We start from the raw sequence: 13,056 nt of genomic DNA, 5'->3' as shown, positions 1-13,056 counted from the left end.
TCTGTCTTCCCCTCCTCTCTCTATTTCTCTCTGTCCTATCCAACAACAACATCAATAACAATAATAACTACAACAACAATGAAAAACAACAAGGACAACAAAAGAGAAAATAAATAAATAAAATATTTTTTAAAAAAAGATAGGCATAAAAAGCAATAATCAGAGGGGCTAGGCAGAGGCACATCTTATTAAGCACTCACATTACAATACACAAGGACTCAGATCCCCACCAGCAGGAAGAAAGCTTCATGAGTGGTAAAGCAAGGCTGCAGGTGTCTCTCTGTCTCTCTCCCTCTCTATCTCCCCTCCCCTCTCAATTTCTCTTTGTCTCTATCCAAGAATGAATAAATAAAAACATTATTTAAAAGCAATAAAATAAAATAAAATTAATTTTTAAATAAGTTATTATAAGTTAAATAAGTTATTAAGTTAAATAAAATTTAACTTAATTTTGCCTGTATGTGAGATAGCCTGATAAAATGGTAAAGGAGAAAAGGTAGAGAAGTAAGTGCTTAGGAATCTCTTTTCAATTAAACATCAGATACTTGCAGTTTATTTATACTACTGAATCTGATGAAGTCTCAAAGTTATGGAGTTTCATTACAAACCCATCAAAAGAACCTTGCTTCTACTTTTTTGTCTACTTTTCAAAATGTTTCTGAAATGAGACATTGTTCATTAAACAAGTTCCTTATGGGGGAACAATGTTTGGTACTTGTCATTTTTGTGAGTCACATTGATTTTGGAATGAATTAACATCAAGTACTGATGTACTTCTGTACCTTAAATTAACCTCAATACATACACATAAATTTCCAGAAGGATAAAAAAATTTATAGCTACTCTCTGCTCTAATCCAGCGTTCAAGTCCTACTTTCAACTCTGACACCATCTCTTCATACAATAGTCTTAGCCCACCTACATATTAGCTGTTGGGCTCAAGCAAAAATGACTAAATCAATGGTTCCCTTGGGATATATCTAAAATGGGATGCCTACTTTCTTCCCACACCAAGACCCTTGTCTCATCTGCCCTATTCTGACCTTTAAGTTCCTGATTATTAAACAAATTGCCTTACTGCTTTTCAGCTACCAAGATGCAGATGTTACCATGTAACAGACTGTGTCCAGAGATGTAAAGCGTGGAATTTCAACCTTTCAGTTTTATTACTCAGGTGAGATCTTTCCTTTATCATAGGATTCTCTAATTCCATTTTTGGTAGTTCACTTCCTAACAAAGCCCCAACACCTAGATAGATATAGACTAGGTCCCATGAGATAGGGCATATGCACACATACATCCACAAATTAGGGTAAAATATATACCTGAAAGCAAAAGTGCACAATAGTCGGTAGTGAGTCAATAAATGGAGCAACGAAGTAGAAAGACCTAAAAAGACATCATAAAGTCCCTAATGAAATAGTTTCTACTTAGACCTGGATACCCTCCTCACCTACTTCCTATTAAACTTCCCTCAGTCACTCCAAAACTAACCTTATCAAAGTAAGGATTACAAAAGCTGAATAACAGCAAGAAACTGGCATACTTTAATGATGACTCTGTAGTCACTATCAGGCCATCCCATCAGCCGGGGCCCTAGTTGGGGCGTCCTCAGATTCTTACACAGACATGATGAGCCTAGACCTTGAATAGATTCCTCTCCCCATTGTCATTGGTCATCTCCATCAGAAACAACACAATGGACCCCTCTGGGGTCCCCATAGGACCCTGCCCTCAATGTGGATCAACAACAGTATAGAATTTTCCATCCTCTAAAGGGAAGCTGAAAAACATACTCTGTCCACCACCTGTAGAAGATGGGTCCAAAAATTGGGGCCACTTAGAACATCTCTACTCATGACCACAGAATGTGAGCTCAGACCTACAGTGATGCATAGGCTTATAAGCTGAATATGGGCCTCAGATCAAATAGATGGGGTTTACAGTCAACAATATTCATACACCTTTCCCATATTTGGGAGCTACTCTCATGATCCAACTTTCTGGTTCTTTTTCCAGCCATGATATCATCTTCCCAGACAATAATTTGAATCCACCTACATATCAGATGTCAGGCTAAGGAAAAAAGTAGTATAGCCATGGGCCCTTTGAATTATAACTAAAATAGGACTACCATCTATCTTCAAAATGAGACCCCAAATCTTCATCTGCACTATTCCAGACTTTGGGTTCATGATTGTTCAGCAATTTTCTTGGCTTTATGTGTTAACTCTTTTTTCAGCCACCAGGTTTCAGATGCTACTATGATGCCAACCAGACTTTTTTCAGTCACCAGGTTCCAGATGTCATCAGGATGCCAGCCAGGCTTCCCTAGACTGAAGACCCCACCAATATGTCCTGAAGCTCCGCTTCCCCAGAGACCCACCCTACTAGGGAAAGAGAGATGCAGACTGGGAGTATGGATTGACCACTCTGCTAGTGCCCATACTATTTGCAATAACAAACATTAGGAAACAACTCAAGTGCCCAAAACAGATGAGTAATTTAAAAAGTGTGGTACATCCATATATGTAAGAACGGTTGGCACATTTTCCCTTGCTAAAATATGGAAGCAATTAGGTGGAATTGTGTTGAAAGAGATAAACCAGAAGGAGATAAATGAATACCAGATGATCTCACTCACCAGTGAAATCTAAGAAGCAAAGCAAAGAACAATACAGGTTGAATCCTCACTGGATTATAGTCCATCACAGCAGATTCAGAGATTTAGAAGAGAGAAAGAAAGATTACTAAAGGGAAGTTGTAGAATAAGATGATGATTTGGTTGAGGGTGAGATATACTGACATCTATCATATGTAATTGGGAAATATGGTAATTACCCTTGTGACAATAAAAATCCTATAAATTGACATTTTGTCAGTAAAGTGATACTTGTATGAAAAATATGGAGATAAATTTTGACAATTTAGAATACAGTATTCTGCTATTCCTTTCCCCAGTCAATGCCCATGTTCAGCGGGGAAGCAATTACAGAAGCCAGACCTTCCACCTTCTGCAACCCACAACGACCCTGGGTCCATACTCCCAGAGGGATAGAGAATGGGAAAGCTATCAGGGGAGGCGATGGGATACGGAGATCGGGTGGTGGGAACTGTGTGGAGTTGTACTCCTCCTACCCTACAGTTTTGTTCATATCTCCTTTCTTAAAAAAAAAGAATACAGTATTCTAATATATCTCAGAAAACCTAAAATATCCATGCTGTATTCATAATCATTTCCCTTGGGGAAGTTAATTTCGGCTCAGAGAGTATATGATATTCTCCTTTTTGCTTTCTTGTTACCTCAATTTAGACTCTAAGAACATACTATTTACAATACAATTCAAATTATTGTTTAGTTTTTTCTTCTGCCCAAAGGTAGACTATTCCTAATGAAACCTGTCCTAAACTGAAATGGTGGCTGTAAAGTAGTCATTACCATATATATATTTACCTATATTTTAATTAACTTATTGATGCAACATTGAATTATAACCTTAATTTTCAGTTGTATATCACTAAAATCAACATGTGTGTATGATTAACTATAATAAGTTAATCACCAAAAGTGCAATTTTGAGTGTCACAGACCTAAAATTAAAAACCTATGAAATCAAAACAAGTAATGCATAAATGAAAAGAACAGCAAATACAGGAATGATGTGATATGCTTACTTTCAGTTGTTCTTTGAGTTGTTAACTTGGTATGGTAAGTGAATTTTAAATTAAATTTGTGCAGATTTATCTCTATCAATGTTATTTTTAGTGTTGCTTTGACATGCTTCTTTTCAGAAAGGGGAAGTAGCAGGGTGAAGGTTTTCCATAGGGTGTCTATAGTTGCCTGTACTAAGAGTCCACTGTTCCTGCAGCCGTTGTTTTTTTGTTTTTTTTTATTTTTTTTAATTTTTGGGTAGGACAGAAAGAAATTGAGAGAGGAGAGATAATAGAGAGGGAGAGAGAAAGACAGACACCTGCAGACCTGCTTCACCACTTGTGAAGCGACCCCCCCTGCAGGTTTGAGCCCAGGACTCAAACCAGGATCATTGCACTTTATACTATGTGCACTTTACCCAGTGCAACACCACCCGGCCCCTGGGGTCTCTAGTTTATATTCAATTTTTTTAATTTATTGGATAGAGACAAAGAAAAATTGAGTGGGGAGAGCAATATAGAGAGGGAAAGAGACAGAGAGACACCTGCAGCATTTTTTTCACTGCTTGTGATGCTTTTCCCTGCAGATGGAAACCAGGGGTTCTAACATGAATCCTTGTGCACTATAATGTGTGAGCTATAATGTGTGCCATCACTGTATCCCATTTCAACAGTTCTATTAGGGTGTTCAATGGGTCCTTTAATATCCTGTAAAGCTAAAAGCCTAGTTACTCCACTTGCTGGCCTAAGCTGCTTATTAACTTCATTGTTAGACAGCTGGCCGTTTTCTAAACCAAAGTATCTTACTTCCTATCACCCAATGTGTTTGTGGAATAAATTGCAATAAAACCTCTTCTCCACACTTTCCCAGACCCTATATGGAACAGTGTGGGGAGATTAGAAATTCTATAAGCAGAGTGAGCGGTCGAACTTTGGAACATTTACTCAATTTTTCTTAGTGTACATTTTCTTAGTTGTAAAGGTGTAGGAAACCTTCGCCACCCTTGTAGAAATGAAAAAATGAAAGGCAAAGTGCTTGGTACAACAAGAGAGTTAAATTAGTCATGGTTCTTTTTCTTTTACTTTCCTGCAGATCCCTTTAAATGGCAACTCCTCCAAACAAACAAACAAACAAACAAACAAAAAATGCCAAACTGCTTCCCCATCACCACCAAGTGTCTTACCCAGACACTTATTATAAGGGTTAAATCTGAGCAAGGGTTATACAGCTTTCTGACTAGGCCATCTCTTCTTATGTAGTCCTGTCCTTTACTTCTAGTTTTAGAATCATATTCTAACTCCATTGTTCCCATCCCCATTTTCAGAAAACCAGGTAGATGAGGAAATAGTTTGACTACTCAGTCTGCTTGCAGAATTTCTAATCTCCCCTCACCATTCCATATAGGGGTCTGGGAAAGTGTGGAGAAGAAGTTTTATGCAATTTACTCCACAAACACATTGGGAGATAGGAAGTAATATACTTTGGTTTAGAAAACGGCCAGCTGTCTAACAATGCAGCTAAGGCCAGCAAGTGGAGAAATTAGGCTTTCAGCTTTACTGAATTTAGGCTTTTAGCTTTACTGAATAAAAAAAGGACCCCTTGCCCACCATAATAGAACTATATTCACAGGGTATAATTCACAGGATAATATTCACAGGGTAGAATCCAGTCATGCCAGCCCCTGCTCTCTGTTGTGCATATACACACTAAGCCTGCACCCCAGATCCACACATAATTCCAGGCAACTGCCATCTTCCCTGAGGTACTAGAGTTTTCAGGGGGCTCCCAGCTTCCAGGTCCAGTGGTCAAACAGGAAACTGAAAACAACCAGGGGGGAAATTCTACTCCTAGAGAGCAAGGAAACACCTGCAATCAAAGAGCACTCTTAAAATTAGCGAGTCTAAGAATGCAGTCTCTTAAATTCTAATCAAAGAATAAGGCAGCACTGCACACCCTCAACCCCATCTACATTTCAGCTATTCTCAGTTTTTCCACTTCTCTCTGTACTAATCAGTCTCAGTATTGATTCTCACTAGTGCCTCTCCCATCATAGAACTGTATGAAAAACAGGCCCTTTACCACCTCTTTCTACAAGTAGCCGAACAATAAATACTTTCCAAAGGTAACTCAGTCCTCACTCATAGCAGTAATCGGGGGCCGGGGGTTTAGAGGGGGTTAAAGGGTACTATAACGTTTCACTCACCGTATCTCTTTAATGCTTTCCAGTTTGCACATGATTTCTTGCTCCTCTGCCATTCTTTTCACTATCTGTAGTTCAGAGAATGATACAAACACTCAAGTCCAGGGATACAATAGACACAATGCAATCACCACCTCCTGGCATCCCGGTTCTGAGCCTGTGCTGTAGAGACTCTAAGAAGGCCATGGGAGCTGTAGTTCTCGCTTCAGAGGCAGTCAGCATCGCGGAGGTCTGCAGGACTACAACTCCCAGAAAGCTAAGCAAGACAGGCTTGATTTCACTTCCCGCAGCAGCACATCAATTTTTCACAAATAATTATGTTGAAGATTGTGGGGCTTTCAAGAGAACGGTGATTTGTGTCTGGTAACAATATTCATAAATCAACAAAAGAGAGAAGGCACTCAGGTCCCTCCCAGGACCATCATTTTTGTCCAGCCCTGTTACCAGGATGAAATCTTCCGGAGGGATTTTATACTGCGATGTTGATTGTTTTGACAGCTTCCTGGGGACTGGTGTATTTAAATGGAGATTGAATGTGGGTGGAGAAAAAAGCAGAAGCGAAATTGGTGCAGCCCAAAATCTAGGAGGGAGGGGACAGGGTTAGAAGCATTGGAGAGACAAATGTTAGCAAAAGCAAGTCCCTGACTTTGAAAAAGAAGAGAAATTGAAAGATAGCCTATTACTTACACTGGATAAATTATATGCAATGTAGTATGCTTTCACAATACCAGAATAGATAGGTATAACCCAAGAAGAGATGTAAATGGGCCTCAAAAGGTGACTGAGAATATGGGAGGGTGGGAAGCATGGGCTTTCCAAAAGAGAGCACAACACACATAGATAGGAAAGCATAAGCAGGCCAAGGTGTCTGGAGCTTAGTGATCACATATAGAGTATGCATGTAGGGGAAAAAAGAGAGAGAAAGTGTTTTCTGGAAAAAGATTGGAACCTGTTTGAAAAGATATCAAATGTCACATAAAGTGTTTGGATTTAATCCTATAGTTGCACATTCATCATTCAAAAAACACATTTATTCAGTTTTTGTATACCAAATACTTTTTAGGTTTTTCTTGTTGTTGTTTGCTTGCTTTTTAATGTTTCAGGACACTGGGAAATAAGATTTGATGAATGCCTTAGAAAGTTGGTTGTAGAAGTAAATGGAGAACGACTTTGTGTGGTGAGAATATGGAAAAAAATAGTTACACAGAGACAGACCCAGAAACTGTACTTTGACTCTCAACTAAAATATACGTTTCTTGATTCCGAGCATAGGAAACAGATGTGACAATTCTTGTTGAGAGAACTTTTAGAACAGTGAGTAGATGAGACCCCCCTAGTCTAAAATGGAACTGCTTCAAATATTTCTCCTATGATGGCAACATGTTTCATGAATTTCAGTCCAATCAGACTAACTCTGGGAATACAGAGCTGGAAAAGGAGCCAGAACTGCCACTTCAGGAGCAAATTCTAGTTCAGATTTAGCAGTTAGCATCTAGGCAGATTTTACCGGCAATACATTTGGATGAAGAAACAGATTAAGATAGCTCAATGAATCAGCCTTATACAACATCTGCCTAATGGAGTTTATGACCCTTGAAGAAATGCATCAGAAGGGAAGATTTAGGAATTTGTAGTCTGTTTGTTGGATTTTGTTGGTAGAAACCATTTCAACTCTGATTAGTGGAGGATGAAATCCTTTATGTGCCCCATCTTCAGGAACCCATGCATTGCTGAACAGTCTTCATTCTTTAAGACTCCACTGACTTGAGGAAACCCAGCTTTTTTTTTTTTTTTTTTTGTCATTTTGATCTTTTGTCATAAGAGAGAGTCAGAAATCAGTAATACACTGACATGGTACACATTTCGTAAAGATTCTTGAATTATAGTATTTGTTGGGGTAAGACACTGATATTTTAGACAAATAGTTTCATCTTACATACACGTGTTGCTTCTGTCTTTTTGTTTGTTTGCTTTTTACAAAAGCCATTCTCAGAAGGGTGAGATGACATCTCATTGTTGTTTAGACTTCCATTTATCTGATAATTCACTAATTATCAATTATTTTGAACTTTTTTCCATATTAATCTGAATATCTTCTTTGGAGAAACTGTCTACCTAGCTCTTTCTTACATTTTTAATATGATTTTTTTAATATTACACAGACAATTATTGGTTTTTTTATTTTCTTATTTGTGATTAATACTAGGTTACAAGTTTGTAAGATTACAGAGAATAGTTCCACACCACACCTACCACTAGATTTCTCTATCGCTATCCTCTCACCTTCCTAAAAGAACCACTATAGTTCTCACAACTAATAGAAATAGTTTGCTTCCTCTTTTTTTTCAAGTTCATGTATATCAGTTGTCTAGATTCTACATGTGAGTGAAACCGTATGGTACTTGTCTTTCATCTCTTATTTCACTGGCTACATTTCCATCCATTTTGTCCCAAAGAACACTGTATATATGTACTTTTGCCTCCAGGGTTATTGCTAGGGCTCAGTGCCTGCACCATGAAGCCACTTCTCCTGGGGTCCATTTTCCCCCCTTTGTTGCCCTTGTTGTTGTAGTCTTGTGGTTATTATTGTTATTGTTGATGTTGTTAATTGTTGGATAGGACAGAGAGAAATAGAGGGAGGAGGGGAAGACAGGTAGCAGGAGACAAAGACAGAGACCTGCAGACCTACTTCACTACCTGTGAAGCAACTCCCCTGCAGGTGGGGAGCCAGGGGCTCGAACCGGGATCCTTAGGCTGGTCCTTGCACTTGGGGTCACGTACACTTAACCTGCTGTGCTACTGCCTGACCTCCTATAATCTTTTTTGATTGCAGGGCAATATATATATATCCCATAACTTCTTTAGCCAATTATTTGCATTCCCACCAACATTATAGCAGAGTTACATTTTCTCCACAACCTCTCCAACATCTGTCATTTCCTCGTTTGTTGATGAGTATGAGAAGATATTGATGAGTGTGAGAAGGTATCTCAATGTAGTTTTAATTAGCATTTCTCTAATGGTAACTGAATTGGAACATTTTCTTCATCTGTCCATGGGCTATGTGTATCTCTTAATTAGAAAACTGTTTAGTTCTTTGACCCATTTTTATTGGCTTATTTCTGACATCTTTTGTGACAATTCTATATAGATGTTTGATGTCAATTGCTTGTCACATATGTGATGTGCAAATATCTCCTCCCATTTACTGAGTTGCCTGGTTATGCTGGTGTAGTTTACTTTCAATATGTAGAAGCTTTTTAGTTTCATATAATTCCATTGTTTTAATTTTTCATGCCCTTGGGGTTGAAATCTCCAAGTGAAACTTTGATGTGAAGGACCTGCAAATTTTCACCTACATTTTCTTTTACAAATTTTAGTGTTGTGGTCTAATATTTAGATCTTTAATACATTTTGATTTGACCTTGGTTTATGGTGTTAGATGGTGGTCTAGTTTCACATTTCTACAATTGTCCCAGTACCCTTTGTTGAAGAGACTTCATTTGTCCCACAAAATGGTTTTGGCCCTTTTGTCATATGTGCATTCATATATGTGTGGGCTCAATTCTAGGCTCTGAATTCTGCTCCAATGATCCAAGTGTCCATTTTTTATTCCAAAATCATGTTGTTTTGATCATTATTGATTTGTAGTATAAGTTGAAATTGAGGAGCATGGTATCTCATTACCTCCTCCCCTTTTTAGAAGTCATTTTGGCAATTTGTGGCCTTTTATGTTTCCATACAATTTTTTGGACAGTTTGAAATGCTTGAAAAATACCACTGGGGACTTGATAGGTATTGCATTATTGACACTATAGATCGTTTTTGATAGAATTACCATTTAATAGTCCAGGAACAAGGATTTTTCCTCTACTTCTTTGTGCCCTCTATTTCCTTTACAGTGTCTTATAGTTTATTTTTTGTAAAAGTCTTTCACCTCCTGAGTGAGAATCACTCCAAGGTTATCCTTGGGGTTCAGTAGTAAATGGGATTGATTATTTTATTTCCCTTTCAACTGAATCCTTGTTTGGATACAGAAATGCCACAGATTTATGTGTATTGATTTTGCATCCTTTGACTCTACTAAATTTATTATTTCCAGTGGAGTCTTCGGGGTTCTCTAAGTATATTATCATGCCTTCATCAAATAATGATAGTTTTATTTCTTCCTTTGCAATCTGTATACACTTGACATCTTTTTCTTATCTGATTGAAGTGGAGAAGACTTCAAAGACTTATGTTGAATAATAGCCAAGATAGTTGACATCCTTGTCTGGTTCCTGATTTTAGAGGGAAGCTTTCAGCTTTTCCCCATTGTGAATTATGTTAACTGATTTTGTCACAAACGGTCTTTATTATGCTTGGAATTGTCCTTCTATTCCCAGTTTCTGGGGGATCCGTAAAACAAATGGGTGTTGGATCTTATTAAGTGCCTTTTCAGCATCATTAATATGGCCATATGATTTTTATCTTTCTTTTTATTTGTTAATTGCATTGATTGACTTGTCAATATTGAATCATCCCTGTTTCCCAAGGATGAATTACACTTGATCTTAGTGAATTATTCTCTTGGTATATTGATGGATTCAATTTGCCAAGATCTTGACAGGATCTTTGCATCAATGTTCATCAGGGATATAGGTTTATAGTTTTTTTTTCTGATAATGTTTTCCTGCTTTGAGGATCAAAGTGATGTTAGCCTCTTAGAACATGTTTAAGAGTGATTGCATCCCTTCAGTTTTCTGGAAGAGTTTGAAAAGAGTAGACATTGTAGTCTTATAGAATTTATTATTAAAGATTTCTAGGCCTGGGCTCTTTCTTATTCTTGGGAATATTTTTGATGACCAATTCAATGTCTATACTAGTGTATGACTTGTTTAAGCTATATACTTCTACTTGGGTTAGGGTTGGCAGATAGTATGATTCTAAAAACACAACCATCTCTTCTAGGATTTCAAATTTATTTGCATAAAGAGATTCATGAGGGGTTGGGCAGTAGTGCAGTGAGTTAAGTGCACATGGACCACCGTAAGGATCTCGGCTCAAGCTCCTGGCTACCCACCTGCAGAGGTTAACTTCACAGGTGGTGAAGCAGGTCTACAGGTGTCTGTCTTTCTCTCCCCCTCTCTATCTTCGCCTCCTCTCTCAATTTCTCTCTGTCCTATCCAACAACAGCAGCAATGGCAACAAGGGAAATAGTGAGGGCAAGAAAAATGGGGAAAAAAATCTCCTCCAGGAGCAGTGTATTCGTAGTGCAGGCACCAATTTCCAGCAGTAACTCTGGAGGCAGAAAAAATAGGTTCATAATCTTCATATATTCTTTGTATCGCCCCATATTCAGTTGTAATTCCATCTCTTCATTTTCTCTCTTTACTTGTGGCTTTTCAACTTTCTTATCTTGGCCCCCTGGTGAAGGTGGAGGTGTGTTCTTCTGTCTCTCCATTATTTTGTATTGATTTTCTGTGTTCTGTTTTGGAGAATCCATGCTTTATTGGGTGTCAGCAGGGGCAGGTTCTCTTTGGGATTAGTTCTGCTCTATGACAATTTGCTGTGTTGAAGTATCTGTGCTTGTCTGGGAGGGTTCTTGTTCACCCAATTTTTTGAAAGTTTTTATTTATAACATGGAAACACTGACAAGACCATAGGATAAGAGGGGTACAATTTCCACCACCACAACTCCATATACCATCACCTCTCATGATAGCTTTCCTATTATTTAACACTCTGGGAGGATGGACTACCAGAGTCATTATGACAGGGTCATTATGGGGTGCAGAAGGTGGAAGGTCTGGCTTCTGTAATTGTTTCCCCACTGAACATGGGCTTTTGCAGGTTGATGCATACTCCCAGACTGTCTCTCTGTTTCTCTAGTGGGGCAGAGCTCTGGGGAAGTGGGACTCCAGGACACATTGGTGGGTTTCTCTGCTCTGGGAAGTCAGGTTGGCATCATGATAGCATCTGGAACCTGATGGCTGAAAAACAGTTATGATATACAACAGAACAAACTGTTGAATAATCATAAACTTAAAAGCAAGAATATTGAGGATGAAGATTTGGGGTCTCTGTTTTGGAAAAATATAGACCATAGGCTGAGTATACACAACTTTTATATAACATACAGCTAGGGTTAAGTAATATATGTATTATTGACTTACCAGACAAAGAGAGAGAGGGGAGAAAAGCTTTCTACAGGATATAGTAGCTGAGAAATTCCCTACTCTAAACAACATAAAGGACATGAAGGTTCAAGAAGCCCAGAGGATCCTGAACAGAATTAACTCAGACATAAAGACACCAAGATATATCATACTGAGAATGAAAAGAAGTAAGGATAAAGAAAGGATCCTGAAGGCTGCAAGAGAAAAACAGAGTCACTTACGGAGGAAAACCTGTAAGATTAGCAGCAGATTTCTCCACACAAATACTACAGGACAGAAGAGAATAGCAAAATATCTATTGAGCTCTCAATGAGAAAGAATTTCAACCAAGACTTTTCTGTCCAGCTAGACGTTCATTCAGACTAGATGGAAGCATAAAAATCTTCTCTGACAATCAACATTTGAAGGAATCAAATATCACCAAGCCTGCCCTGCAAGAATTTCTGTCTCCTATAAACATCCACATCCCCATACACATGCCATGTATCAGAACACTATAAAAGTCTACAATAATGCGATTAAAACATCCTAATTATATAATATCAATGGCCTGAATCCACACATTAATAGGGACAAAGTAGGAAGATGATTAGAAAAAAACAACCCAACCATATATTGTCTGCAGTAATCCCACCTAACTTAACAAAAAAAACATAGATTCAAAGCAAAAAGTTGGAAATGTAGTATACAAGCCAATGGATCACAAAAAAAGGGCAAGAACAGCTACTCTCATTCGACAAAATGTATCTTAAAGTAAATAAAATAGAAGAAGATAGAATTGGACATTACTTATTGATCACAGCATCCATAAATCAAGAGGATTTAACAATTATTTACATCTATGTACCCAATGAGAGTCCATCTAAATGCATCAAACATCTACTGGATTTGATGTTTATATACAGCAATATATAACAGCAACAAACTAAGACTCAACAAATACAACTGTGAGACTCCATTGCTACTGCACTCAGAAGCTGGAGCAGCAGGGGGGAGGCTCTCTGTCCAGGGGACAGAGAACTAACCAGGAAACTTACAACAAGATC

General features: G+C 38.1%; 1 protein-coding gene across 2 annotated transcripts in view; it reads right to left on the bottom strand.

The window, feature by feature from the left end:
* Window positions 1-6,032, bottom strand: part of ZC4H2 (zinc finger C4H2-type containing) — a 90,318-nt gene extending 84,286 nt beyond the window's left edge. The window contains exon 1 of one of the 2 annotated variants that reach the window (XM_060183264.1): window positions 5,856-6,032. In XM_060183264.1, coding sequence (XP_060039247.1) covers window positions 5,856-5,908 — 53 coding nt within the window. In that variant the 5' untranslated portion in view covers window positions 5,909-6,032. The remainder of the gene's footprint in view (window positions 1-5,855) is intronic. The other variant, XM_007536418.3, reaches the window with a different exon arrangement.
* Window positions 6,033-13,056: the final 7,024 nt, after the last annotated feature.

The sequence above is a fragment of the Erinaceus europaeus genome, chromosome X (genome assembly GCF_950295315.1).
Source record: "Erinaceus europaeus chromosome X, mEriEur2.1, whole genome shotgun sequence".
NCBI lineage: Eukaryota > Metazoa > Chordata > Mammalia > Eulipotyphla > Erinaceidae > Erinaceus > Erinaceus europaeus.
This window is presented reverse-complemented; position numbering and strand designations above follow the sequence as displayed.